Below are 27,005 nucleotides of genomic sequence, written 5' to 3'. Positions count from 1 at the left end.
TGACTCATAAACACAAAGACCTGAGTTTAACCCTCACAACACACATAAAAAAGCCAAGTGTGGTGGCCCATGTTTGTAATCCCAGTGTTAGGGAAATAGAGACTGGAGAACTCCCTAGGCTCTCTGCCCAGCCTAGCCTAGTCAGAGAGTTCCAGATTCAGTGAGAGAGTCAGTCTCAAAAAAACCAAATGGATAGTGCTGAGGAACCCACCCAAGGTTGGACTCACTCATACACACATGTACACCTGCACACATGTGAACATAGTGCACTATTTCCCTCACGGTTGAGCCTCACCGTGTGCCCTGCTTTCCCCACTCCCACCCCCCAGCTGGGAATTGCTCTTCCTCAGTCCCACAGAATATTTGTTTCTTACCTCCTGATTAGTTTTCTCACCCCCATGACTCTACAGGAAAAGATTGGTTTCAGGTCACCAAACGCCAGACTCTTGAAATTACTGTTTCTTTAAGAAGTTCTTCAAATTACAAGACAGCCAGGGCTGGGAACATTTTAAAAGGCCAATGATGAAAACATTATTTTACAAACCAGAGTGCAGTGTTACCCAAATTAGAATGGCCTTTGAGGAAACATGTTAGAAGAAGTGGATGATGACGGCAGCCTCTTTAGGAGCTTGGGCCTTCCCACGGAGGTTCATGGGAGAAGCTGGCTAGGTGTGGGCCAGAAAGGCAGCTCGGGTGATAGAGACCCAGAAGAGAATCTGTGATACTCTGAGTCCTAGCTTCAGTATGACATAAACTTGGCATGGATGTACGAGGCCACTCGCTTGTAATCCCGGCACTTGGGAGATGGAGGCAAGATCAGAAATTCCAGTCTTCCTTGGCAATAGCCTGGGACACATGGGACCCAGAGACAGGTGTGGGGGGAGAGAAAGAGGAAGAGGAGGAGGAGGAGGAGGAGGAGGAGGAGGAGGAGGAGGAGAAAAGGAAGGAAGGAAGGAAGGAAGGAAGGAAGGAAGGAAGGAAGGAAGGAAGGAAGGAAGGAAGGAAAGCAGGAATATAACATGAAGGCCAGCTTGTTGGGGTTTCTGTCCCTCCCGGTCCCCCAGCTGTTTAGTCCCAGAGAAAATCACACAGAGATCTCCATAAGTTATAAAATGATTGGCCTTAGCTCAGGCTTCTTATTAGCTCTTATCACTTATATTAACCCATTGTTCTTATCTATGTTAGCCACATGGCTTGGTACCTTTTTCAGCAGGGTAGATCACATCCTGCTTCTTCAGTGGTCTGGGCAGGATTGCGGAAAGAGCTTCCTTCTTCCCATAACACTCCTGTTCTCCTCGCCCCTCCTCTACTTGCTATCTGGTTGACCTGCCTATACTTCCTGCCTGGCCAATCAGTGTTTATTTAAAACATGATTGACAAAATATAGACAATTCTCCTGCACTGACTTTCCAGTGATGGGGAGGTAGAAAATTCTTTTCCCTTCATGTCTCTTTAAAACTTTTTAGCCCAACTTGATCCCTCCATGTCCTACGACTCAAGTGTGTGGTGTTTTCAATAATGGAATCTTACTGTCAAGTTCTGAAGGATAACCAAGAGCAATGGCCATAGTCAGTAACGTTCATAGAACTTTTTGCAATTTATGGCTGTGGAGGAGGGAGGGAGAGTCAGTTTTCTTTAGAAATGCAGCCCCAAGAGGATCCCTGTACTCGGGTAGAATGTCTAACATCTGTTCATCTATCAGCAGCACTAAATAGACTCAGTGAGGTTGTTTTAGAAAGAGCACAAGAAGTTGGGAATTCATGGTGGTTGTAGGGGTATAGAAGAAATTGGAGGGGAGGAAAAGGGGGTGTATTTGATTAAAATGCATTGTGTGTGTTATATAGACATTATATGCATGTAATTTTATGTATAAAATTCAAACAATTAAAAAATAAGTTTAGCCCTTTGCTGGTCTTGGTTGGTTAGAGCACCCCTGCCCTGGAAGACGTGCACCATGTAGTTTTACATTTCTTTATCGCTCTTAAGCAGGAGAAAGGGAGAAGGGACAAGTTAGGGAGAAAGTACATGGGAATCTTAAAATATTGTCTCAGGCCATGCTATCCCCACTTTAGAGATAAGATAATAGATGCCACCAATGTTATTTAGCATTCTTCAGATAGCAGGTAGCAGAGCCAGGAAAGCTCTAGAAGGCTGGTGCTCATTAGACTATGATCTTCTTGCCTGCTGGGAGAAGACACTACGCCTCCCTGTCACTGTGAAACCTTCAGGGAGCATGAGCATGAGATGGAGAGAGGAGAAACCTGGGGTGGAGCAAGTGATGGAGCTAAAGAAGCTACAGCTTTGGAGGTTTCTTCCCCTGTGGGAAATGGTGTTTCTTTGTTCTTCTCTTTCTTTTTTTCTTTTCTTTTTTTATCATAGAAAAAATGTACTGGTAGAAAATAGAGACAGGCGGGCAAACTCACTGAATTTGGTAAATTCACCTGCAGAGTGAGATGGGGGTTGGGAGTTGTTGCTACAATATCCAGAAAAGAAGAGAGGAGAACAGTTAGTGGGAGAGGGACCCAAGGCGGCTGGTCAGATGGTTTTAGGGGCTGAACTCTTAGTACAAAAGAAGTAAAATTTTCAGGTCTTACTTAACTGTGCGAAACAGGAAGGAGATGACCCAAACTCCAGAACCCCAGTCCTTGCTCAGTAGTCAGGAATCACACATCGTACTGGTGATGATTCTGGTGTTTCAGGAAGGAGACAACCCAAAATTCAAAACCCCAGCCATTGTCAGGAGTCAGGAATTACGCGTCTTACTGGTGATGGGTCCCGTGTTTCAGGAAGGAAGCACAGCCACAGAGCACACAGGTTTGGGTTGGAATAAAGACTATTCATAGCTACATACAGTTCGCATGCATGTGGGAAGCAAATGTTGGCGTCAGGTGTCTCCCTCAAACACTCTCTACCTTGCTGTTTGAGACAGAGTCTCTCGTTAGGACCTACAGTTTCTAATTATGCGAAGCTCACTGCCCAAAAAGTCCCAGAAATCCACCCTGTTCTGCATCCCCAGCATGAGGGAGGGAGGTTACAAGAACATGCTCATGTCTGGATTTTTTTTAAATTAATGTGGAGTCAGGGGACCAAGTCAGGTCCTCATGTTTGCACAGCAAACAGTTTCGCCACTGTCCCCCCAGCCCCTTCAGAGAGCTTCAGGTCAGTCATTGGCAGACAACACTTGACACTTTATCTAACTGCCTGTTAGTCATTTCTACAGTTCACTGGGGGTGTCTAAGGGCCAATCAGACTCCACAAAACCAAATCTAAACTGTTTATCACCCACCACACCAGACCCATTCTATTCATAGCTTCCCCCGTCTCAGTTGGTGGTAACCCCATTAATCTATTTGCTTAAACCAAAAGCCTTGAGTCGTCCTTCACTCTTTCCCCACCTCCCCACTCCCAGAAATCCAAGGAATCTACTAGTTCCACTTCCAAAAGCAGTTCAGCCCCCCCCCAATTGCTGCACTGAACTAGTCACCATCAAAGCCTGGGGTTCAATGGCAATGCCTTCTTCAATGGGCTCAATTGCAATGCCTTGCCAGTGGGCTCAGTCACAACGCCTTCCTCAATGAACTTGCCTCTTCACCCTTGCTCACCTGCAAGCACCACTGATGATGTTACTTACTCTTTGGCTGCTTGTGTCTCTCTGAGTCTTTATGTAAAAGCCATGGACCTATGATGAGTCTCTCTGTGCTCACTAGCTGTCTTTGTATTCCTAGAACACACTAACCATGTTCCAACCTCAGGACCATTGCCCTAACTATAGCAAACTCCTTTCTCCCACAGAACGACTCGTTCACGTCCCTCAATCCTTTGTCTCCAGTTCAATTTCTAGGCAACACTCATTCTGACCACTCTATTTAAAATCACTGCCTTCTTTATTATCCCTGTCTTTTCTTTATTTCTTTTTACTTTAGTTTTTGAGACAAGATGCCATCTAGCACAGGCTGAATTTGAACTCACTGTGTAGCCAGAAATGACCTTGAATTCTTGATACTCTGCCTCCACCTCCCAAGTGCTGGAGTTACAGGCATGTGCCACCATACCCGCCGCATTAGGAATTCAGCCAAGCACTCTGCCAACTGAGCTACGTTCCCAGCCTCACGGTTCTCATACATGTATCTCTGCTTTATTACATCTGCTTTCTATCACATAGCTCTTCTCACCCCATGGTATATAAATCCCATAAGGGCTGGAGAGCTTATTGGTTTTATTCACTTAACTCTCTCAAGAGCCAAGAACAGTGCCCGGGACACAGTGGTGTTCAATATACAGTCTTTATTTGTTCAGCGTGCACATACAAAAGAAATAAAATATAAACAGCACCAGAGAGCCAAGAAATCTTGCAAGAGTTGCACATCGTGGCATCTTCCCCACTTGCTTTTGCTGAGTGACCTTGCTTCATAGCCTTCAGCGCTCAACTGAACACTAATTAACCAGTGAGTGAGTTTATCCCAGGGTATCTCTCAACAGGGCTCCCAGAAGACTCTGATCTTTGCTTCTCACTCAGGTCCTTCTTAACCTGAGCGCACCACTTTTCGGCCCCTCTTTCAGCTGTAGAATTGCTGCCCCGCTATGCTTACATTACAGGCGCCTGAAACTTTACCGACCTCAACAGGAAGCAGAGTCCCTGGAGATGCGGGCTCTTCTCTCTCTTTGGAGTCAGTCTGTTACTTGAAAAAATGATGTTCGTGACCCCACCTCTCCTTCAAGGTGCTTTAGAGTGAAACACAGCCAATGATGCAGAGGTTACCTACCCCACCTTTGATAAAATTTCCAAACATAGCACACTAACTCTCGATTGATTCTGAACTATGAGCTTGGCTCAAAAGGAAAAGAGACCCGGTGAGGTGTTTTATTTACAAAATTTATCAAAATAAAAGGTGTTTCAGTAGGTCAATCTTTTTGGTACTAGATATTGTTAGATTTGGACTGGGGGAGGCAAAGAAAGAGTCCAAACACTAGGTAATATGTTTTAAGGTTAATAATTAATGGGGGCCTTCCCTAACTGAGTACTAAGAAACAGACTGGTCTCTTTAGTTCTAGACATTAGCAAGAAGACCGCGAACCCCAGGGCGAGACAAGAGACATGGGAAGTCCCCTCCATGCGCCCATCTTCCTGGTTGTATGCATCTTTATCCAGTCAAGTGCCTGCGGACAAGGCTTGGGGACAGGTAGGAATTTATCTTTTCTCTAGATTTTTCTTTCTTGAATGTGGTGCAGAGATTGACGGTGGGGGATGGAATTTGCTTCAGAGCACACGGAGTGGTTCTGTTATTGGCACCCAAGGCACCCAGCACTGTGCAGCTATATCTTTATAAGAGGGACTGGATTTTCAGAAAGCTGCTTGGAGAGAAGATGTAAAAAAAATTTTAAAAATTAAAAATTAAAAAAAAAAAGCCCTTGCAACTAGCAATGCCGTCTCTTGCATAGTGATGTGGACACTGTGGGAGATTCCCGCATCAGACAGTGATCTGAAAGACTTGGGATTTTCCTAAGGGTTCATTTGGATTCAAATTTGTCATCTGGGAGTGTGGCGTGCAATCAAATGCTCTGTCTTACTGGGGTTGTGAGGTCGCCTTACTGTCTCCGAAGGTGGTGACGATTCTGAGTCCTGTTTCTAGTCTGGTCTAAAGTAGAGATGTCATTGCATGTTTCCTAGTCTTTAGTGTTCTAACAAAGCTTTTTTTCCTGGACTAAAGAGCCACCAGCAGTCTACCTGTTTAGTCTGTTGCTTCGTAAACTTAACTAATGGCCAAGGATACTCGTATATGTTCCATTTCGCAGCGGGAGTCAGGTTCCTAGCTGAATGGTGTGTTAGACCAGGAAATGACAGAGTTGAAATACCTGAACAATTTGACCAAATTAGACAGGAAGGATGGGTGGCTTTGGAGACGGGGTCTACGCAGCTGTCTTAGTTAAGGTTTACTATTGTCGTGAAAAGACACCATGACCACAGCAACTCTTATAAAGAAAACCTTTAATTGAGGATGGCTTGCTTACAGTTTCAGGGGTCCAGTCCATTATGATCATGAAGGGGAGCATAGCAGTGTGCAGGCAGACGTGGTGCTGGAGCTGAGAATGCTACATCTTACAGGCGACAGGAAGTCACACTAACTGTCACACTGAATGATGCCTGAGAAACAGATCTTAAAGCATGCCCCCTCAGTGACACACTTCTTCCAATAAGACCACACTTCCTCCGACAAGGCCACACCTCCTAATAGTGCCGCTCCCTTTGGGGGCCGTTTTCTTTCAAATCACCACAGTAGCCCAAGTTGGCCTCAACCTTGAGGTCCTCCTGAGCACTGAGACTTGAACCTCTACATCCACCAGAGTCTTAGACTTTTCTTTCCTCAAAGGCTATCTTGGGGCTGGAGAGATGTCTAGTGATTAAGAGCGCTGGCTGCTCTTACAGAAGACTCAGGTTCTGCTCCCAGCATCCACACCACGAAGCTCATTCACAATTCCCTGCAACTCCAGGGGATCTGACACTCTTCCGGCCTCCACAGACGCCGGCACTTATGTGGTATACCGTCTTAGTTAGGTTTCTATTGCTGTGATAAGCACCACGAACAAAACTTGTGGAGAAGAGTATTTATTCCAACTTACATGTCCCAGTCATAAAGGGAAGTCACAGAGCAGGATCCTGGAAGCAGGAACTGAAGCCAAGACTTGGGAGGAGCAGGGCTTAATGGCTATGCTCCTCCTGGGTTACTGAGCCTGCTTTAGCATCAAGGACCACTAGCCCAGGACTGGCACCACCCACAGTGAACTGGGCTAGCCCACACGATCATCAATCAAGAAAATGCACCAAAGAAGACTTGCCCACAGGCCGATCTGGTGGTGGCAATTTCTCATCTTCAGTTCCCTCTTCCAAAACGACTCTAGCCTGTGTCAAGTTGGCAAAACAAACCACACATGTACATGAGTACACACACACACACACATGCACATACGTATCTTTTTTAAAAAAAATCCTATGCTTGAAAGGAGTTCAAAAATTTTGAGAATCAATAACTTTCTGATAGGGTGTGTACCTGAAAATTCCAGAAAGCCCTTATGAAAAATGGTTGTTCTTTTGAACTTATTATTTCTTTTTTTTTTTTGGTTGGAATCTGCTGTGATTTTACTGAATTCATGTTTTCATTATATAGTATGAACTTATTATTTCATAGCATACATGAGTTATTAGTTTCATATTATTACTTTCACCTACTAATCATTTTGTGTGCCACATATAATGCTAGCATTTTGCTTTGATCATCTTATTCTTAGTGCCCTGCCTAAAGACATCCCCCACATCATAATTTAGATCCATTCAGGTAAAAATCCTAATGATTTTTTGCTTTGTATTTTTATTGACGTCTATACTTGAATGAAAATATTAAAATCTAAATAAGTTAGATCAGCTTGTAGAAACAGCACTGGAGGTCACTTTCTTGCTGTTTACCCACCTGTCAAAAGGGAGAATAAGGGGCTGGAGAGATGGCTCAGAGGTTAAGAGCGTTGCCTGCTCTTCCAAAGGTCCTGAGTTCAATTCCCAGCAACCACATGGTGGCTCACAGCCATCTATAATGAGATCTAGTGCCCTCTTCTGGCAAGCATACATGGAAGGAATGTTGTATACATAATAAATAAATAAATCTTTAAAATGTATAATATATATTTATGAATTGAAATATATATAGAAAAAATATATAGCAGGACATCATACCTGGAGCTGCAGCACTGGGGAAGCAGGAGCAGGAGCACTGTTGTGAGTCTGAGGCCTACTTGAGCTATTTCACAAAAGGAGGGATGGCAGAGGGAGGGAGGAAAGAAAGAGCCTATATCATACGTCCTCAAAGAATGTCTGCAAACTGAGCTCACACCCCCAAAGCCTCCCTTGAGAACCTCTTAAACCTTAACATGTCACACTGCCCTTTGGGAACTCTTTCCTTCAGGAGAAATCCCTTGAGCCAGCATTCTTTCATTTAGAGTTAAGGCCCATCTACACACTTCCACATGGTGATAAGTTCGTTCATTCTCTTTGCTGGTGTCATTGTGTAACTACACAAACTTCATTCACCCATCCTACTGTCAGGTGTAGACCGCTATTGCCATTGAAACTTGGGACTTGGAAGTAATCCATGCCGAGTAGGTTTGGCCTCTACCCCACCCAACCTCCCACGTCTTGGCACTCTCTGGGTTTTTCTCAATGGTCTCCTCATGCCACTGTTTGTTTGGGTACTGGCTTATCCAAAAGCTGAGGGAAGTAGCGCTGATTAGCAGTGGGTGACCTCAGGACAGAGGGCGAGAGTCAGGACGCCTCTGGTCCCAGGAAAGCAGAATTTTCTCTGCAGAATGCAAGCTCATCTGTCAACATGGCCTGGTACAATATCCTTCTAGGAAAACTGCAGGTCCATCAGCATCCCATGATGGAGCTCTCCAGCAAATGGCTCTCCATAGGGGTGACTTTGCACTCCTGGGAACATCCAACAATATCCAGAAGCAATTTTCAGAAAGCACTTCTCCAGGCGGAGGCACAACCATTCTGTTGTGCACGGAGCGGGGGTGGGTCCCACAACAAGGCAGCATGGGACCCACAATGCTAAAGTCAACAATCAGCTTCAGGCTCATTGAGTAAAGCGCTTGTCACACAAGCCATGAGGACTAAGTTCACATCTCCATATAAAGCCAGACAGGGTGGCACAGTCTGTAATCTCAACACTCCTGCAGAGGAGTGGGAGGTAGCCACAGAAGACTCCCCAAAGTTAATTAACATGGTATACGCAATGGTGAAAAACAATGAGATCCTGTCTCACATAAGAGAGAGAGAGAGCTGAGGACAAACACCTGAGGTTGTCCCCAGCCTCCGCACATGCTCTGCACGCCCACACTCGTGCACATTCTACTTATGGAACTTTGGAGCTCGGAAGCAATCGATTGTGCTCCGTGTGAGTGTGCAGAAGCTCAGAATCCTTCTGTCTCTCGCAGGCACATTTCGCATCTCCAACCTTCCACGTTCTTAAGGCCCATCCCCGCATTCCAACAGGAAGCTAAAAATAAAAATGACGGTAAAGATTGGAAAGATGAAGCTACAGGATTTGATTACTTCAATTCTGTTTCCTTACGTGACACCCATCCACTAAGGTTTTTTTGTTTGTGTTTAAAATTTACGAATTAAACAGATTGTGAACCGTAAAGTTTAAGAATTTGTTTGGCAAGTAAAAATTTGAGCTCACAACAGAATACTTACTGTATTTGAATATCTTAAAGTTAGAATTTAATCTTCTTTTTATAAAAAAAAACTATCCATTTCTTTAAAACTAAAGAATGAGTTGAGAAAATAATTACTACTTTTGCAAAAATAATACTGCAAACATTTTTATATTATGGACAGAAGGGAATTAAAATGATCCATCTATGTGCAAATCCAATGTATGAGACGGCCCACTGAGAATAATGAAGAGATCAGACATGGGTGCATATTTTTTCTCCACCACAAAGTGGCATACAATGAGTCCCACTGGAGAGAAGTGAGTGTGGAAGAGCTCACTCCCAAGTGCCCGTGCAAAAAAGGCACCTCGAGGGGGTTGCGATTGAGTGAGGTCTTGCAGGCCGGCATTGGGGGAAGAAGGAAGCAAGGCATTCGCCGTGCACCGGCATAGGCTGGGAGCTCATAATGCACCTGCGTCTTTCAAGTTTGAATATCTTCTGAGTGTAAATTATCTGGGGGGGGAGGAGGGAGAGATGAAGATAGAGATAGAGATGAAGATGGAGGAGATGGAGGACAAAGGGGGAACCAAGGTGATGGAGGAGGAGATGAGACATGGAAGAAGTGGTGGTGGTGGTGGTGGTGGTGGTGGAGGAGGAGGAGGAGGAGGAGGAGGAGGAGGAGGAGGAGGAGGATGAATTTGAGGCTGGGGTGGGTGTGGGGGAGAAGACAGAGGACAGAGGAGAGAGAGAGAGCGTGTGTGAGCACATGCACGGAGCTAAGTAAATTGCGACAGACTGGACTCCACCACCAATGGTGGGATCCAGGAATTGCTAAGTCCACCATTAAATTTAAATGCCTCCTACCAAAAGTTGCAGAAAGTTTGGAGGTTAGTAAAGATGGGATTATGGAATAAATCACTTATTATAAACCCTGAGATGCTCATAGCTCAACACTGGCTATCTTTATTCAGCCCAGGTGGTGAGCTTCAGAATCCCAACCCCGCCTGAGATAACAAGGCTGTGTGTAGGTTGGGGTTTGAGCAGGGGATGGAGGTTCTTTGCCTATTGGTAAAGGTTACCTCTTGGTAAATTGTAAAAGGGACCTATAACCTCAAAAAAGAAAGTTCAAAAGCAATTTATCTTGCTTCTTTTGAAAATAAGTGTAAGGAAATTTGACATGAAATAGCAGGGCAGAAAATAGGAAGGAATAGCTAGCATATTGAATCACCCTATGAACAGTCTGTTTATGTTTCTTACTGGAGGTTGGAAGTTTGTTTGAAAGCATACTGAGTTTCAAAGCCATGGTGCGCTCTTTGGGGCAGGAGTGAGATTTTAATGCATAAGAATAAATGAAGGAAGGGAAGGAGGGAGGGAGGGGAAGAGGGAGGGAGGCAGGCAGGCAGGCTGGCCTGAATGCCTACAATTAGTTTAGACTGGGGGGGGGGATATTAGTGGTCATCTAGCATATGATTGAGTTTGATCTCCAACTGGGAAGGAGATAGATCAACCTTGGGTTTGTCCTGACCACAGGGCCACTAGAAAAGAGGGATCTTGCACTGACAGTTCAGACCTGTTACCTCCGCTCACCTTTGCAGGCCCAGCCAGCTTCAGATTACTGCCCAAAAGGAACCGCTAATTCCTCCCTTATAACCACTGTTAGCGGAGGAAGGCAGAGATGCAATGTGTACCCCAGATGAGCACACCCAGGGTTGCACAGCAGCTGGGGATCAGCTCCCAGCATTCTGCAGACATCCCCCTTCCTCTCTCCTACCCATCACCAAACACCCTGCCCCTGCAGCTCAGTGGGTCCAGAACCCTCCTGGTGGGTGTCACCTAGATAGGACAAGCCACAGACCAAAGGACAGACATGTGACTTTCACCCTTCCTGCCTCCCACCGGGACCTAGCACTGCACAGGGCACAACAGCAGCGCCGCTGAAGGCCTTGGGCCTGCAAACTGACCTAAAAACACAAACCACCCAGAGAGCGCTCAGCCAAAAGCCAAAATCGGGTATCTAGATTCCCACTATGGTCTTCCCCTCCCTCTGCCCTATTTAACACACCAGCTGCCATGCCGGGTACTCACAGGCGACTCAGCAGGAAGACAGGCTGCCCTGATTTAGGCCTGGTTTACAGACAGAGGCGGAGCAGTCCCAAATACATTCTCCAAGATTGTATTTCTGACACCATACTGACGGAGTCTACACAGGGCAAAGAGGCCAGGTGTTCTCACTGCCATAAAGATGGTTGGCCACTGGTTCCAAGGAAAGTGTTCGTTTTAGAGTGGAGCCTTCTCAGTAAAGAACTGGGGTCCAGCCTGCCAGGGAATGGGGTTAGCTAGGGGTGGGCAGGACACCCAGATCCCTGTCAAGAGGCCACAGGCACCATAGCTGGACTTGAGCCGCAGTGGGAGATCCAATCCTACATGGGGCAAAGGAGTCACAGTAACTTGGGCAGTGTTGGGCCTCACAGGCACAGGTCTGGGGACCAAGACCAAAATATTGATAAGCAGACTGAAGCGTCCTAGGGAGCCTGCTGGGTTACTCCAAAGAAAGTGCAGTTCTCAGTCATTGCCACTAGGGAGCGCAGTGACGTCTCCTTGGCTTTTGAAAAGGCAAAGCTATTTGCTGTCCACTATTCTGTTTATAATTCTACTTCCAAAAACACTCACGGTTTTTATTTCTCCCAGTGGGGTTGGGGCTGGGGTGGGGGGATGGCGAAGAGACTCAAAGCAAGGAAGGGGTGGTCTCCTTGCACACACTTCCCCCTCTGCACTATTATCTTCACCTCCACACGTATTAGCTCACTTTTGGGATCCACCCTCTGCTACCCAGTAGGGTGTGCGGAGGGTTTAGGAAAACATGTCCGTGACAGCGCAAGTCGTATTAACGTTCCAACAGTAGGTGAGAAAAGGGCAATGCGCTTAGCTGGATTTGTCCTGTAATTACAATTGTGTGAAACTCTGTTTATCTGAAGTGTTGAAAGGGAAGAACATATTGGAAGAAAAATACACAGAAATGGCTCTACTTCCATTGAGTTTATATCTGAATTTTTATCTCTTCCAAATTTTATGTAAAATATAGTTTAGTTACTTTAATGATCTGAATGATTTAAAAGTGTATCAGCTTCACTATAGTGGAAGGCAGGGTTCGCCCAGAGCCGTGGAACTCTGGAAACACCTGGAGGATATGTTAAGTGAGATTCCTGGGGATTGGAGAGACAGAGCAGGGCAGAGACTCTAAGCCTTGGCTGCTCTCTCAAAGACCCGAGTTCAGTTCCCAGGACCCACAATATATGACTCACAACTGCCTGTAACTCCAGCTCTAGGAGACTGACACCCTCTTCTGGCCTCCTTGTGCACTCCAATTCTCGTGTCGGGTGCACGCATGCACACACGTGCACACACACAAAATAAATAATTTTTTTAAAAAAAGAGAGTTTCTTTTAAAATAAAGTAATAAATCAAGATTCCTGGCCATCCACAGAGCTCTGAGCTCAGCGGGCCTGAGGTGCAGCTGGTGCTCGGCATTTTGAAGACTTTCTGAGGGATATACCGCTAGGATGCTGTCCTGATTCCATTTCTGTTGCTGTGACCAAACATCCTGACAAAAGGCAACATAGTGAAGAGAGATGTTTCTTCAGCCCACCAGAACAGCGATGCCGTGGTGGGAGGTGCTCAAGGCATCTAATCACGTGATACCCATCGCCAAGCGCGCAAAGAAACGCCAAGACCTGCTTTCTCTATTCTTACACGGTCCAGGCCCCTGCCTAAGAAATGGTGCTGCTCACAGTGGACTGGGTCTTCCCACATCAATTAACAATCAAGCAATCTCCACAGACACACCCACAGGCCACCCTGATCTAGACAGTTTCCCAATCAAGATTACCTTTCCTGGTGATTCTAAATTGTGTCCGAGTTGACAATTAAAAACTAGCTACTGCAAGTGGAGGCCACGGAGACCCCACTAGAAAACCCCAAACAGTCAACAGAGGAACCACCACCTGCTTCTGTCCCCCGTCTTCCAAGATGAACCCCATTACATTTTCTCTTTTCTTGTCTTTCTCTCACCCCTACTGATTCCCCTCATCTTCCCAACTAGTCCTCATTCAACGTGTGTGTGTGTGTGTGTGTGTGTGTGTGTGTGCTCGCTACAATGAGTTTCATTGAATTGCTTATACCAGCATGGGTGAGAAGTCATTTACAGGACCGTGATCATTTGCCAGAGGCTATAACACTAAAGAAAATGTCTCTCCTTCACCCAGAAATCACCAACTACATATTAACCCTCATAGAATGGTGGGCCTTGGGAGCTCCTCCCCTGCCTCCATGAAAGAATGCTGGTGGGCCCAATTTTATATATATATATATATATATTCCAATGTGCTCATAAAAATGTGTTCTTCTAAAATAAACCATCTGCAAGCTGAAAAGAAAGTATTTTTTGAGGAGAAGCATCCAGGCTGAGACTCACTGGCGATGGGTAGATGAACAGTCATTCCAACAGCTCTGAGCCACTCCTTGCCACCCTGAAATTCTGCTTGAGGACATTCTTTTCACATGAGTTGGGCGTTAGCACATCTGGGCAGGGCCTGTGAGCGCTCAGAGGAGAAGATCTGCCCTGCCCATGATTAAGCACAACTTTCTGACGTCAGAGGTTCCAACTCCCTAGTACTAACAGGAACCAACATAATGAAAGAAAATAATCTACTAATTTATATTGAAACATAAGATCAACAGGACCAAATGGTGGAGTTTATTAACCACCCACTGTGTTCCAAGCCCTGAGGTCAGTACAAAAATCACCATTTCCTTCCCACAAAGCCCCAGTCTCACAGAGTCCAACCCCGCAGAGGAATGTGTGTGACCACTTCAATTCAGCGTAGTAAGTGTAGAAGCTTGTGTGGTGCTGAGAGTTCTGAGGCGAGAATGGTCAGCCAAAGGGCATTTCAGAGGAGAAGTGCTTGATTTGTGGGGGTTCTGTATTTGTTTTTAACGCGTTTGGAGTATTTGCCTGCATGTATGTCTGCACACTATGTTGATGCAGTACCCAAGAATGCCTAAAGATGGCATTGAACCCCCTGCAACTAGAGATATAGACAGACATGAGCTGTCACGTGGGTACTGGGAGCTGAACCCAGGTCTCCCCCAGAGCAGCCAGTGCTCTTAACCACGGAGGCATCTCTCCAGCCCTTGATTCACATCTCAAAATAAGAGAAGTAGAAGAATGTCCCAAGGAAAACGTATAAACCAGTCTTGACTTCAAAGGTTGGGGAGAAAGGCAAATGGAATTGAGAATTCATGAGACTTAGGTATGGCCCAGAGTAAGACACAGAAAAGAAGTGAGCAGAAGCAAGGGCCTCCAAGCCCACCTTCAAAACCCTGACCCTGGCCTTGGAGCTGTGCTGCCCACATGCAGGTTGACATTTGAGAAGAAGGTGCGTGTGGTCAACTTGCTAGCTGACTCCTCAGGAGCGTTATCTCCCAGCTGGTGGAGCCCCTGGCCACTGTCTTCTGGAGAGCAGTGATATCAGCAGGAAAGGGCAAGGGCGGGGCCCTGTGCTCACCAGTTTTGCTGTCTCACTGGGCCCTCACACAAACATTCGGCTCTTCCTTCAGCAAGCTCCAGCTCTGAAGTATTCTTGTCCATTGCTATTCCAGCACTAAGTCACGGGAGGAGTTCCCATGAAACTGAACCAGGACATGTAGGAATCTTCCATCTTAAAAATCTCTTCCTGGAAAAAGAGAACCATGGACAAATTTCACAAGGTACTAGCTTACTGACCAACAGCAATGTTACATCACAGCATTCACTCCCACCTGTATTAGCCAAACGAGTTCTTCCCATAACCCTGTAAACAGCCCTAGACAGGCACAAACACCCCAGCTTGCAGGTGTCCATGCTTGCCCGCTGTACTAGTTACTTCTGTCACTGCTGTGACAAAAACACATAACAAAATGAACTTAAGGAAAGAGGGGTTTGTTTTGGTTCGCACTTTTACAGCCCGTGTGTCAGGGACAACACAGTAGCAGGAGCACAGGGCAGCTGGTGTCAATGGATACACAGTCAGGCAGGAGAGGGAGACAAATAGTGGTGCCCTGCTTGATTTCTTTCCTTTTATTCAGTATGGGACCCAAGGCTGTAGGATGGTGCTGCCCACGTTTAGGGTAGGTATTTGCACCTCAATTAACCTAGTCTAAAACTCCCTTACAGTCATACCCAGAGGTGTGTCTAGGTGGCTTTAGGTACTGTCAAATTGACAATCTTAACTATCACAACAGCAATTTATACCAAACGATGTGGGGTGCCCTTCTGTATATGTGTTGCTTTTATTGGATGATGAGTAAAGCAGCCAAGGGAGGTTTCTTTGGCTTACTGCAGCAAGAAAAGGGGAGCGGTTGAGGCTGCTTAGGAGAACTGGGCTTGTGTTGATGAGTCTACAGAAGGCCCAGTAAGCAGAGAAATTCTGGGCTAGATTCCATCAAAAGAGAAGGCAGATCTGAGGCCAGGCAATCATCCCTGACTAATTATTACATTAAGTCAAGCATGACCTCATAGGTGAGGTGGGAAGACGGAAAGGAGACTGAGCCGAGTTTTGCAGTCTGAAGGACAGAATCCAGGGCAGCAGGCTTGCTGGGTAACCCTCTACCACCGAGCTACACCCCCAAGTCTTGAGCTGAGGTTGACACAGGAGCATCCATCACACACGCTATAGTCAGAGGAGGGGATGGTTTCATGACAGTTGGGACCTCCACAGCCCCCATCTCTGTCCTAACACAGAGATGGAGGATTCCTACCTACCTGCTATACCCTGTGAGTGTTGTGTGTGCTCAGGCTTCTTGGGACCTGGCTGCAGGTGAGGTGAACGGTTGTTTCTTTGTTTTCATGTCCTCTCACATAAAGGACTCCAGGGGATGTCTGCAGAGCCTCCCAGCCCCTCTTTGCTCCCTGCCCAGCCTGTAGCACTCCCTTTACCTCCAATGTGCTTGAGAAATGAGCCCGGTCCCTTCTGCACTGACATCCTAGGTGTCCTCTGGGTCATTCAGTGGCTGTCATGGTGCAAGGAGACCCACAGTGCTCCCATCCCCAGGTTCAGTACTTTACATGACAGGGAAAAGGGAGAACAGAGGGGAGGGGGTTCTGTGTCTAATATGACCTTGTGTCCTGACGTAACCCTGCGTGACTCAACTGCCTGAGGGCTTCAGTTCCCAGACAAAGGCGTGATTCTGTGTGAACTGTATAGGCACTCAATGACCAGAACTCCATGTCTTCGTCAATACTCTCTGGAATCGACACGCATTAGTTTTTGACCAAGTGCAAATGAGGACAGTTGAGATTTGATGCTCTGGGAGAAGGGGCTCTTACACTGCTCCAATGGAGTAGAATCGAGATGTGCAAAATGACAGTGCTGCTCTTCTTCAGATTCATTTACTTTTAGTTTATGTGTATGTGTGTTTCGCCTGTCTGTGCGCCATATGTGTGCAGTGCCCGCAGAAGCCAGAAGAGGGTGTCCAATACCCTGGACCTGGAGTTAGAGATGGTTGTTAGCTGCAACATGGGTACTAGGAATTGAACTCAGGGCCTCTGGAAGGGCAACCACTGCTGAGCCATCTCTCCAACCCAGGCAGCTACTATTTTTTTTTAATATTTATTCATTTGTTATATATGCAGCATGTTTGCCTGCACACCAGAAGAGGGCACCAGACCTCATTACAGATGGTTGTGAGCCACCATGTGGTTGCTGGGAATTGAACTCAGGACCTCTGGAAAAGCAGTCAGTGCTCTTAACCTCTGAGACATCTCATCTGAAATGCCTTTTCATTTCAGCTAATATAAGGATCCACACTGTGAAATAGGTATTATTGACCCTCTTCTACAGATGGGGACATGCATGGTAGCTCAGAGTCATGAAGTCACCTGCTATGAATAACACAGCTAAGGAGTGGCCAAGTCACTAGTCACAGCCAGACCCGTCTGACTCAACCTCTCAGCCTTCCAGCAAGCCTAGAACTGCTTCCCTGATTCAGTCTGGGAGATGGGACAGGAGGTATCTCCTGGGGTCCCCAGGAGAGCACCTTAGCCTTTAGTGCATCCATTCTATTGTGTATGTCAAGGAACTGACCCTCTAATGCTCAGCTGAGCTACAGGGGTGACAAGCAGAAACAACCTCAGTGGCCCAGGAGCAGAGTCATCCACACACAAAGTCCCAGTCCTCCCTCCCCTCAAATTCCATCCTAGCCTGTAGCTCCCAGGAGTCAAGTTAGAACAAGATATGAGCACTAATCCCAGAGGAAGGAGCCACCCTGGACCAAGGGTGGACATTGTAGGCCCATGTTAAGGTGACCATGCTTTCCCCAGAGGGCGCCACCCGAGTCCTCTAGGTCCAGTTCTATAAACTGAGCTGGATCCTCATGGCCTCTATGGTTTAGTATTTGCCACTAACACAGGGACGTCTGCTCTGAGAATAACCTTCTTGCCAATCCATTCAACTCGCTCAACTGTCCCATAATTAAGTAATCCTTGCCACCACCATCAGTCACACATAGGGACACAGACTAATGAGTTATCAGTGTCTTTGTTACTTTACATAGTGTATGATATAATACCTGACAGGTGCCCTTAAAGGGGAGAAAGGCTTTATGGGATCCCAGCTTGAGGTTACAGCCCGTTGTGATGGGGGAGGCATGGTGACAGGAGCTTGACCAGGCAGCTGGTCACATTGTGTCTACACTCAAGAAGTAGAGCCCTCTAAAGGCCTGAACTCACTCACATTTTCCTGTTTATACAATCCAGGATCCCAGTCCAAGGAATGATGTCAGTGGTGTGTCCCAACACCTCAATTAAGCTTATCATAGTAACCACCTCCATCGTAGGCAGGTAAAGAGTTGAGAGATGATGTTAACGATCGTAATCACGAAAGGAGCTGCCCAAGCAGGAGAAACTCCAAGCAGCCTCTCAGGAAGGGACACCCACCTACCTACCACCCCCGAATAACCAAAACAAAAAAAGCCACATTCGGTATGACTGTGGATACTATCAACTTCCCAGAGATGGAGCCACCCACGATATGTGTACCAGGTCTTATGCTAGACTTCAGCAAGATTATTGAACATTCAAAGTGTTTTCTGCCAGAACTGTCATAACAAAGAGCTACAGGCCGGGTGGCTTACACATGGAAATTGTTTATCTTGTGGTTCTGGAAGGGAGACACCCATAATCAAGATGTCCATAGGGTCCGCTTCGCTGGAGTGGTCGCCTCAGTTCTCTGATGTGTTCATCTGCCCCACCCCATCCCCCATGGTTCTATTTCCTATCCCCTCCCCCCACCTCCCATGAGCATGAGTGTATATGCACATGTGTACATGCAGGGGTTCATGCATGTGTATGCATGCACAGGCCAAAAGAAGTCTCAGGTGTCATTCCACAGGTGCCACCTACCTTTTTTGCTGTTATTGAGAAAAGGTCTCTTGTTGTCCTAGAACCCACCAAGTAGCTTAGGTTGGCTGGTTTCTACTGATAGTTCAGGCCTGATTTCCTTTTTAATGTAAGTCCTCATGTTTGCCTGTGAAGCACTTGACTACCTGAGCCATCTCTCCAGTCCCTACTCTCTTCTTCTAAGGTCACAGGTCACATAGGATTAGTGTCTACACCAATGACCTCATTTAACCCAAATCAGCACTCTAAAGACCCTACCTGCCTGTCTGCACTTTTTACTTTTTGATGTCACTTGAGGCAACACAGGTCTTCTAATCAGGATCCTGGTCTACAGATAAGGATGCTGTAGACATCATGCATATGTCTTTTTTTTTTTTATAGGCGCAATGACAAATCCTGGGAGAAAAGAGGCTTAGATACATTCACGACATTGGACAGAGAGTAGTAGGTCCCTACCAGACCCAAGTGGGGTCCTTTTCTGGCAGGGTGAGAAGTGATAGTCCAGCTATGCAGGAGCCAGCTGGCTGCTGATAGGGAGGGGGGCAGCCCCCTTTCAGCAAAGTGTTCAAGACCTGCTGGCAGCTCCAGCAGTAACTGGCAGCAACCCAGGAAGGAGTGTTTATCTGGCTCACACAGAGGGGGAGTGATAAACTCACTCTCTGGCACGGACCCAAAATGAAGCACCATCTACTGAGGGTGTGTGTGGCATGAACCCAAAAACTACACCCTGCCTTGAGAGCGGTTTCTCCCCTGTGTTCACCCAGCCCGGCATCAGCCAAGGAGAAAGGGCCCACGGCCGTGTGCCACCCTCCTCTGGAATGCCTTGCCTCCTCTCCCCCAACTCCTGCCAAGCCCAGAAGGAGGGTACAGTGGTAGCCAGCGCCCAAGAGCAGAGCAGGGTTGGAAGAGCACCCTCCCACACTCTGGGATCCTGTGCCTAGGCTAGGGCTCCTGATCTACCAGGGACAAGCAACTCAACGGATATAAAACAGGGAATCTGGGAAGATAGCTCTGTCAATAAAGTGCTTGCCTCATGAGCCTGAGGATATGGATTCCATCCCCAGAACACATGTAAAGAAAGACAGGGGTTTGGTGTACACCTGTAATCTCAGCTGGAGAGGAAGACCCAAGCACACCTGGGAGACTCTGTGGCCAGCAAGCCTAACCCAGTTATCGAGCTCTATGCCCATGAAAGAACCTGTATCAAAGGAGGTGGACAGTGTTTCTGATGATGACAAGCAGGGGGGTTCTACTGCCTCCACATGCACACCATACACATGCTCACATGCATATGCATGCACACACATGCTCACATGCATACACATGCACATCATACACATGCTCACGTGCATATGCATGCACACACACTCATGCATACACATGCACACCATACACATGCTCATGTGCATATACATGCACACACGCTCACATGCATATGCATGCACACACACACGCTCACATGCATACACATGCTCACATGCATATACATGCACACACATTCTCACGTGCATACACATGCACACCATACACATGCTCACGTGCATACGCATGCACACACACATGCTCACACATATGCATGCTCACACATATGCATGCTCACACACACATAAACACACATACACAGAAGCATAATAAAAAGAAATAAATTGTGGGTTCCTGAGAAAGATTCTAGAAAGCCCAAAAGAACATGTGTGGGATCTAGAGACCTGAGTTGTGTCCTGGCTGTGTCAGCTTACACCGGTGGTTATGGGCCAATCACTTATAAGTCTTTGGACCTCATGTTCATTCATGATGAGGTGACCAGTGAGAGCCCCCTAGGCTGTTTTGAGGATGAAATAAGATGAAATGCTTTGCAGTTATTCCTTGATGGCTGTGAAACAAACATTTGCAAGTGTGTTTACCAAGTAGTCTGCGCCTGGGAACTCGCCTGATTCATGTGCCGCCCCCAAGGTGCTTCCCACCTTTTGTTGCAAAAGTTGAAATAGATAAAGAAGTTTAAAGGATGTTGAATTAGCATATTCCCTCCAGACAGTTCAGTAATTGTTAACATTTCCCTGTATTTGCGCTCTCTCTCTCTCTCTCTCTCTCTCTCTCTCTCTCTCTCTCTCTCTCTCTCTTGTGTGTGTGTGTGTGTGTGTGTGTGTGTGTTGTAAACCAACTGAGAGGAGCAGGAGACCAACATAGGCACACACACACACACATACACACACACACAACCTCAAAATTATAGACACCACAATATTTGAATTTTTCAGTATGTATGCTTGTGTGATGTGCACATGAGTTTATCTGTTTGCGTGATATGTGTGCACTGTGCACATGTATGAAAATATATGTAGAGACTCCAGATCGACATCAAGTGTCTTCTAGATTATTCTCCACCTTATATATTGTGGAAGGTTCTTCTCACTGAATCTAGAGCTCACTTGACTAGGCCACTCAGCCAGTTTGCTCTGAGGATTTCTTGTCTTGGCCTGGCCTCTCCCCCCACCCCCACCCCACCCCACCCCCAGATTGCAAATGAGCTTTCATTCCTGGTTTTCACATGAGTTCCTGGAATTCTAAACACTGGTCCTTAAACCTGGTAGGGGAAACACTTTAGGTGATGATTTTATATTATCCAGTATCTTGTCCACATTCAAATTTCTCCTTTCAAGAATCTTCTCTGTGGCATTTTTCCTAACAGGATCCAGTCAGGATTCCCTTGTCGCCTCTTGGGTCTCTCTGGTGTGCTTGGCACCCACTTGAGTGCTTGGTACCCACAGTGGCACACAAATGCGCTGCCCAAATGCGCTGCCCATAGTCTTCCACAGCCCCTGGCTTCTTGCTCTTTCATTATCTACCTTGTATATCTTTCCCTGGATGGGGAGCAGCGCCTCCAGGACAGGGCCTGTCTTAACCCCCCAGACTTGCAGGCCCAGTATACAGTAAACTAGAGGCAAATAACTGGAATATTTGCCTCGTCAGAGCATGGGAGGCGATGTACACTTTTAAAAGCAAGTGAGTTTCATGTCATTTCACTGATAAATCCCATACCCATGCTAGACGTGAAAACACCCTAGAGGCACAGAGGACCCAGCTCAGGTCTGGTCTTACTCTCCCACGTAGAACCAGAGTTCTCTCCTGAGCATATGAGCAACTGCCTGTGCTTTTGTTATGGATCTCACAGACATCCTTTGGGTTTCCACAGAGCCAGGAAACCACTTCCGGATGATCAAGAGTTGAAAAAAGCCTTTTCTCTTGGTGTGTGTTGTTTGTCTGCCTGTCCATCGCCACTGTGTTCACTGCCTTTGGGGGAGTCTGAAGCTTCTCCCCCCACCCCCACCCCACCCCACCCCCGGGCTTCAGATGTTGCTCTCAAAGCAGCACTTCTCAAACTTCCCCATGCACGTGGCCCGCCTAGGGAGCTTGCTGTAGCCAGGGACTCTTCCTATCAGATCTGAGATGCGCTTCACAGGCCTGCACATCTGACAAGCGTGTGAGCGACGCTAATGTTGTGGGTCCCCAAAGGACACTTCGGGAAGCAACATTCCAAGGTGTAATTAGCCTGGTGGAAAATGAAGATATTCTAAAGAGGCGTTTGTGTCTCTCCAGCTATTAGACTATTGAAACAATGGACCCCAAGAAACAGGAGTGCTGCCCCCATCCTCCAGGATTCTCATGTTGGGAGAAGGGAAAGGCGCCAGCCAGAAGGGAGAACTTGTAACCAAGACAGAGATGTACAACTTCTCAGACCATCTTACAGGACGAGAAGAAGCCCAGACAATTATGATCATGGGTAGTGGGCCATGCCTTTAGCAGGACGGCTAAACACATATATCCATGGCTGGTGTGAAACTATAATCTCACTTTAGGACCCCAACTATTGGAGTGGGGTCATTGGATCTCTTTGTCGCTCTTCCCAATGTGTCCACATTAAACAAAGTTACTTTTTTCTGTTTTTTATTATTAGTCTACTTCAATTGACTTCTCAGAGAGGGATGACCCCATTTGGTTTGTTGGGGCATAGAGTTTGCCCTCAAGTTCAGTAACAAGGAAACAGTAACTGGATCCCGTTGTGACTTCGAAATTAGACCCACTAGTAGACTCCAGGCAACGTGTGTGCATGGGAGGGGCCCAGGAAAGGGAAGAAATGCAAAGAAATATAAAACTCAGCCCCTCGACTCAAAGCCACCTGCCAAGGCTTTAGTATGGCTAGGACTTTGCCTGAATCAGAAGCTTCACTCTTGCAACAACCTCGAATCTGTAAAGGGTGTGTGTGTGTGTGTGTGTGTGTGTGTGTGTGTGTGTGTGTGTGTGTTGGTGCTCGGGTATGTGCATGTTTGGAGTCCAGAGGAGGATATCCGGTGTCCTGCTCTATAACTCTGGCTCACTCCCTTGAGACATGGTATCTCACTGAATCTAGAGCTAGGCTGGCCACCGGCATCAAACCACAGCAATGACAAGCAATGACAATAAAATATTCTTTATTGAGTTGAACCCTCTAAGCGGGGACCCAGCAGCTTACCTCTCCAGGGGCAGTCTGGACCAAGGTTCCAGCGGTTACAGATGCAGTGGGGGATGGTAGCGGGTGTGTGGAGGCTGCTGGGGAGCCTCTGGAGCTTGGTGGGTGGGGTTGGAGGAATGGGGAGTTCCTCCCTGGACAAGGGCTTAGAGTGCTGAACCCTGTAAGTGGGGACCCAGCACACCAGATCCCAGCAATTACAAAGGATAGTTTAAAATATTTTTATTTATTCTTTGACAATTTCATACATGTAAACAATGCATCTTAATCACACCCATTCCAACCCTCCTTCCCACTACCCCCAGACATCCCCGAACCTTCCCCTTCCCACTTCATGTCCTCTCTAAAGGATATGTTTGTATTCTTGTTTTAAATATGAGGAAACGGGGGTTGACACAGCCTAACTATCAGGCGTCAGCTGATGGCCTGTCACAGTGAGCGAAGTCTGACTGACTCCATGGTCTGTACTGTTCTCAAGGCTTCATAAGCTTCCTATCAAGTCCTCCAGGAGAGAATGGGCCAGCCTTTGAAGCCTGTCCAGCTGGGGAGGGGCTGCAGGCAAGCAGGAAGCTCTGAAACCCACCAGAGGGGAACTGGGGCCTAGACAGTAGTTGCTTAGGGCTGCTTCTCCGGGGACTGTTTCCTGTTCCCAGCAATTATGTTTACCTCATCGGGTCCAAGCCCTTTGTTACAAGTTCCTAAAGCACTGTAAGATGGTTGTCCCTACCCGTGCTAGCAGGTGCCATGAGCTATGGCTCAAAGCTTGTTACTAGAAGGTCATATGACCCTGGGTGACTCACTGTCTTTACTGGATTTAGGGAGTCAGGGGCTCCACACAGCTAACACAAAATCCCCAACAGCCTTCTTCCAGCTTCCAATAAGCCAGGGAAAAAGCATTCATTTCACACACACACAACGCACACCTTCATATGTATGCACACTATTATACATACACAATATACACTCATCTACACACACACTCAGATTCTCTCAGGACTTCTACCCCATTTTCTTAGTCCAGGCCAAGTATCTGGGTTCACTGGCTGACTTCTCTCTTTCCTTCCCAACTACCTACACATTGATTGAGTGCAGACACTGAACCAGAGCTTGTGCTCAGTACTGGGAGGGCAGACAAATAAAACCCACCTCCCCTCCTCCCTCCAGAGGAGACCTAGCCTGGGCCACAGGTACTCAGGCTCCAGAGGAGGGAGTCAGGCTGAAGGAGGGCAAGCAACCAGTCCAAAGTCACACAGTAAATTAGAGTTAATGAGATGATATACGTAAAGGCACTCGGCAGAGTGTCTGGCGCCAGTAAATAAGTAGAAACCAAATGTCTGTTTCCAGTGGCGGACCGGGGAATGGGAGTCGGTTCTCTGCAGTGCGATCATAAACTATTAAGAGAAGAGGCCTCTTGTCCACCCTGGAGGACTGCAGAGGGGGAGAAGCAGAGAGCTCCCCAGAGAGCAAGGTCGCTTGAAAGCACTCACTGAGCACACACAAGGGCAGTGGGCATGCTAGCAAGGGCGGGGACCTGGGGAGAAGGGACAATTAGCCAAGCCCGGGAGGCTCCCCAGGGCCCTTAGTCTTTCCTAGATGGCTGCTCAGAAGCCCATCTCTGAGTGCCCCCCCCCCCCGGCTCAGCTGTTTCTGCTGCCATGCTCCTCATCAGGATAATGGGGTGTTATGAAGCACGGTGGAGGCCATCAATTAGCACTTACGTCCTCGCCCATTGGTCCGTGTGTCTAAGCATGCTCCACGAAGACTCACAGCAGAGGTAAATCTCTCCTCTTCCTCATCCCGTGGCTCGGAATTAAAATGCCACCCAACATCCTCTTCCCAGTGAAATTGAGATTTATGGGCCACTGTCAATATCAACACATGCTGGCCATTATTTGAAAGTCCCCTTGTTCCTTGGGACGACTGATCGCTATTTACTTTGAAAGATAAATGCGACTTTCCAGCGGGGAGGGGTCTGGATGCTCCTTCCCTGGAGATGTTTCTATTCTTTTGTTCTGCTTTTGCTGTTGTTATGAGCCCCAGCCTGCCCTCCTCCTTCTTATTCGGACCTTCCCGATGCTGAGGCTCTGGAATAGTGCCAGGGGCCAGTTCCTCCTCAGTGACCAGTGTGACAATGTGAAGGGATCCTTCTACACTCTCTGACTTTTTTCTTGTTTGCCAAAATCTTGCAAGAAGCAGCTTAAAGGAAGGCTTGTTTGGGGTCACAGTTTAAGAAGGGACACTGTCCATCATGATGGGGAGTGCATGGTTACAGGGGCGTGAGACACCTGCTGGCATTGTAGCCACTGCCAGGAAACCGACAGGACACAGGAACCGGGGCTGGGCTATATAAAGCCTTTAAGGCTACCCTAGTGACCCACTTCCTCCAGGAAGGCCCTACTTCCTGAAGACTCCACAGCCTTCCAAAATCTATCACCTGCTGGGGATCAGTGTTCAGACACTCGAGCCTCTGGGACGTTTCTCTCTCAAACCACAATACACACCTTAGCAAGCAACATTGTCCCTGGCTCCTGGACCTAAGTCACAAATCTATGGTCCTAGCTCGGGCTGAGGCTCCCAAGGAGCTTTCTGGAGGACCAATAGGTGGCTCCTTCATAAATGCTTCTCACCCTGAGTGCTGTACAGGGTATGGAAACTGAGGCAGGCACTGAATTGTTTCAGTCACTGGGTCCCAAATGAGTGTGTGTCTGAACCCCTGAAATACAAGTATGCAGTGTGGATTGCTATGCCCCGTGCAGAGCTACTGAATCGGTGGGTGTTGTGGAGAGTCAGAACTGTCATGTTTCCAGTAAGGTCCTAGACACTACTGATAAACATTCTAATGCTCCTGGTGCTGGTCCTGGATCCTGTGTGATGACCTTCGGGATAGATCAGAGCTGAGGCTGTGAGCAATCTGGCACTCAGGGAAAAGACTGTCAGCCCTTACAGTTTGGGGGTGTCATTCAGACTGTAGAATACCCCTGGGTTTGGTCCCCAACACCATATGAACCAGGCATGGTGCTCTGCCTGTGACCCCAAGACTTAGGAGGCAGAGTAAGGCAATAGAATCTTGGTGTTCTTCTAAAACTTTTCTCTCACACCTAGTGAGGTGTCTTAGGCCCTCCTTCGTAATAGGACCAGGATCTGAAGAGGCGGGAGCCCTGCCTGTCTGCTCTGACTCGCACGGGGGCACTGTGCAGTGAGGAGGGAGAGCCAGTGGAGGCTCTGGCTCCGGGCCTCTCACCTGCCCTGGCCGGTGCCAGCCCATCAGAGAAGTGTGGGTACAGACAAGATGCGGGCATCCTCATTCCTTGGTTGTGAACCTCGCTCTAATTAATTCTGGTCCCATCTGCTGCAGATGGCCTTAGGTCACATGACAGTAGTGTGAATACGGTGTACGTGGTTTCCTGATGTCTCATCTGATGCCAAGGAGGATGCCCCCATTGTCCCCTCCTGTGGGCCACACTGTCCCCATTTACAAAGCTTCAGAAACTGCCTGGATTTTGGCAGGAGACCCTGCTATGGTTTGAATGCTGCCTTCAACACTCATGCTGAAATATAACTGCTACAGAGACAATAGGAAGGTGGGACCCTGAAGAGTCATGAGGGCTTCCTCATGAGGAATAGTTTGTGATCCTATTATCTGTGAATTAAGTCTTACAGATGCGGTCTAGGGTTTGGGCTTCCCTGACTCCAGAGCTCTGAGCTGAAGAAACTTCTGTTGGTTAGTTTTTCCCACTCTCCGGGGTTTTATTAAAACTGCAAGAGAATGGACTGAAACAGGCATACACATGCATGTACACACACACATACCGCAACACATGGCACACACATAATCATAGATACCACATACAGACACACACA

At 47.3% G+C, this 27,005-nt stretch overlaps 1 protein-coding gene across 3 annotated transcripts in view; it reads left to right on the top strand.

Annotated features, from left to right (window-relative positions):
• Positions 1-5,025: 5,025 nt before the first annotated feature.
• Lipc (lipase C, hepatic type) overlaps positions 5,026-27,005 on the top strand; it is a 130,830-nt gene continuing 108,850 nt past the window's right edge. For 2 of the 3 annotated variants that reach the window (XM_050125396.1, XM_050125390.1), the window contains exon 1: positions 5,027-5,180. In XM_050125396.1, coding sequence (XP_049981353.1) covers positions 5,096-5,180 — 85 coding nt within the window. In that variant the 5' untranslated portion in view covers positions 5,027-5,095. Of the gene's footprint in view, positions 5,181-27,005 lie in introns of all 3 variants that reach the window. The other variant, XM_050125381.1, reaches the window with a different exon arrangement.

Source organism: Alexandromys fortis, unplaced genomic scaffold (assembly GCF_014885135.2).
Source record: "Alexandromys fortis isolate MF-2015 unplaced genomic scaffold, M_Fortis_MF-2015_v1.1 scaffold_22, whole genome shotgun sequence".
Classification (NCBI taxonomy): domain Eukaryota; kingdom Metazoa; phylum Chordata; class Mammalia; order Rodentia; family Cricetidae; genus Alexandromys; species Alexandromys fortis.
This window is presented reverse-complemented; position numbering and strand designations above follow the sequence as displayed.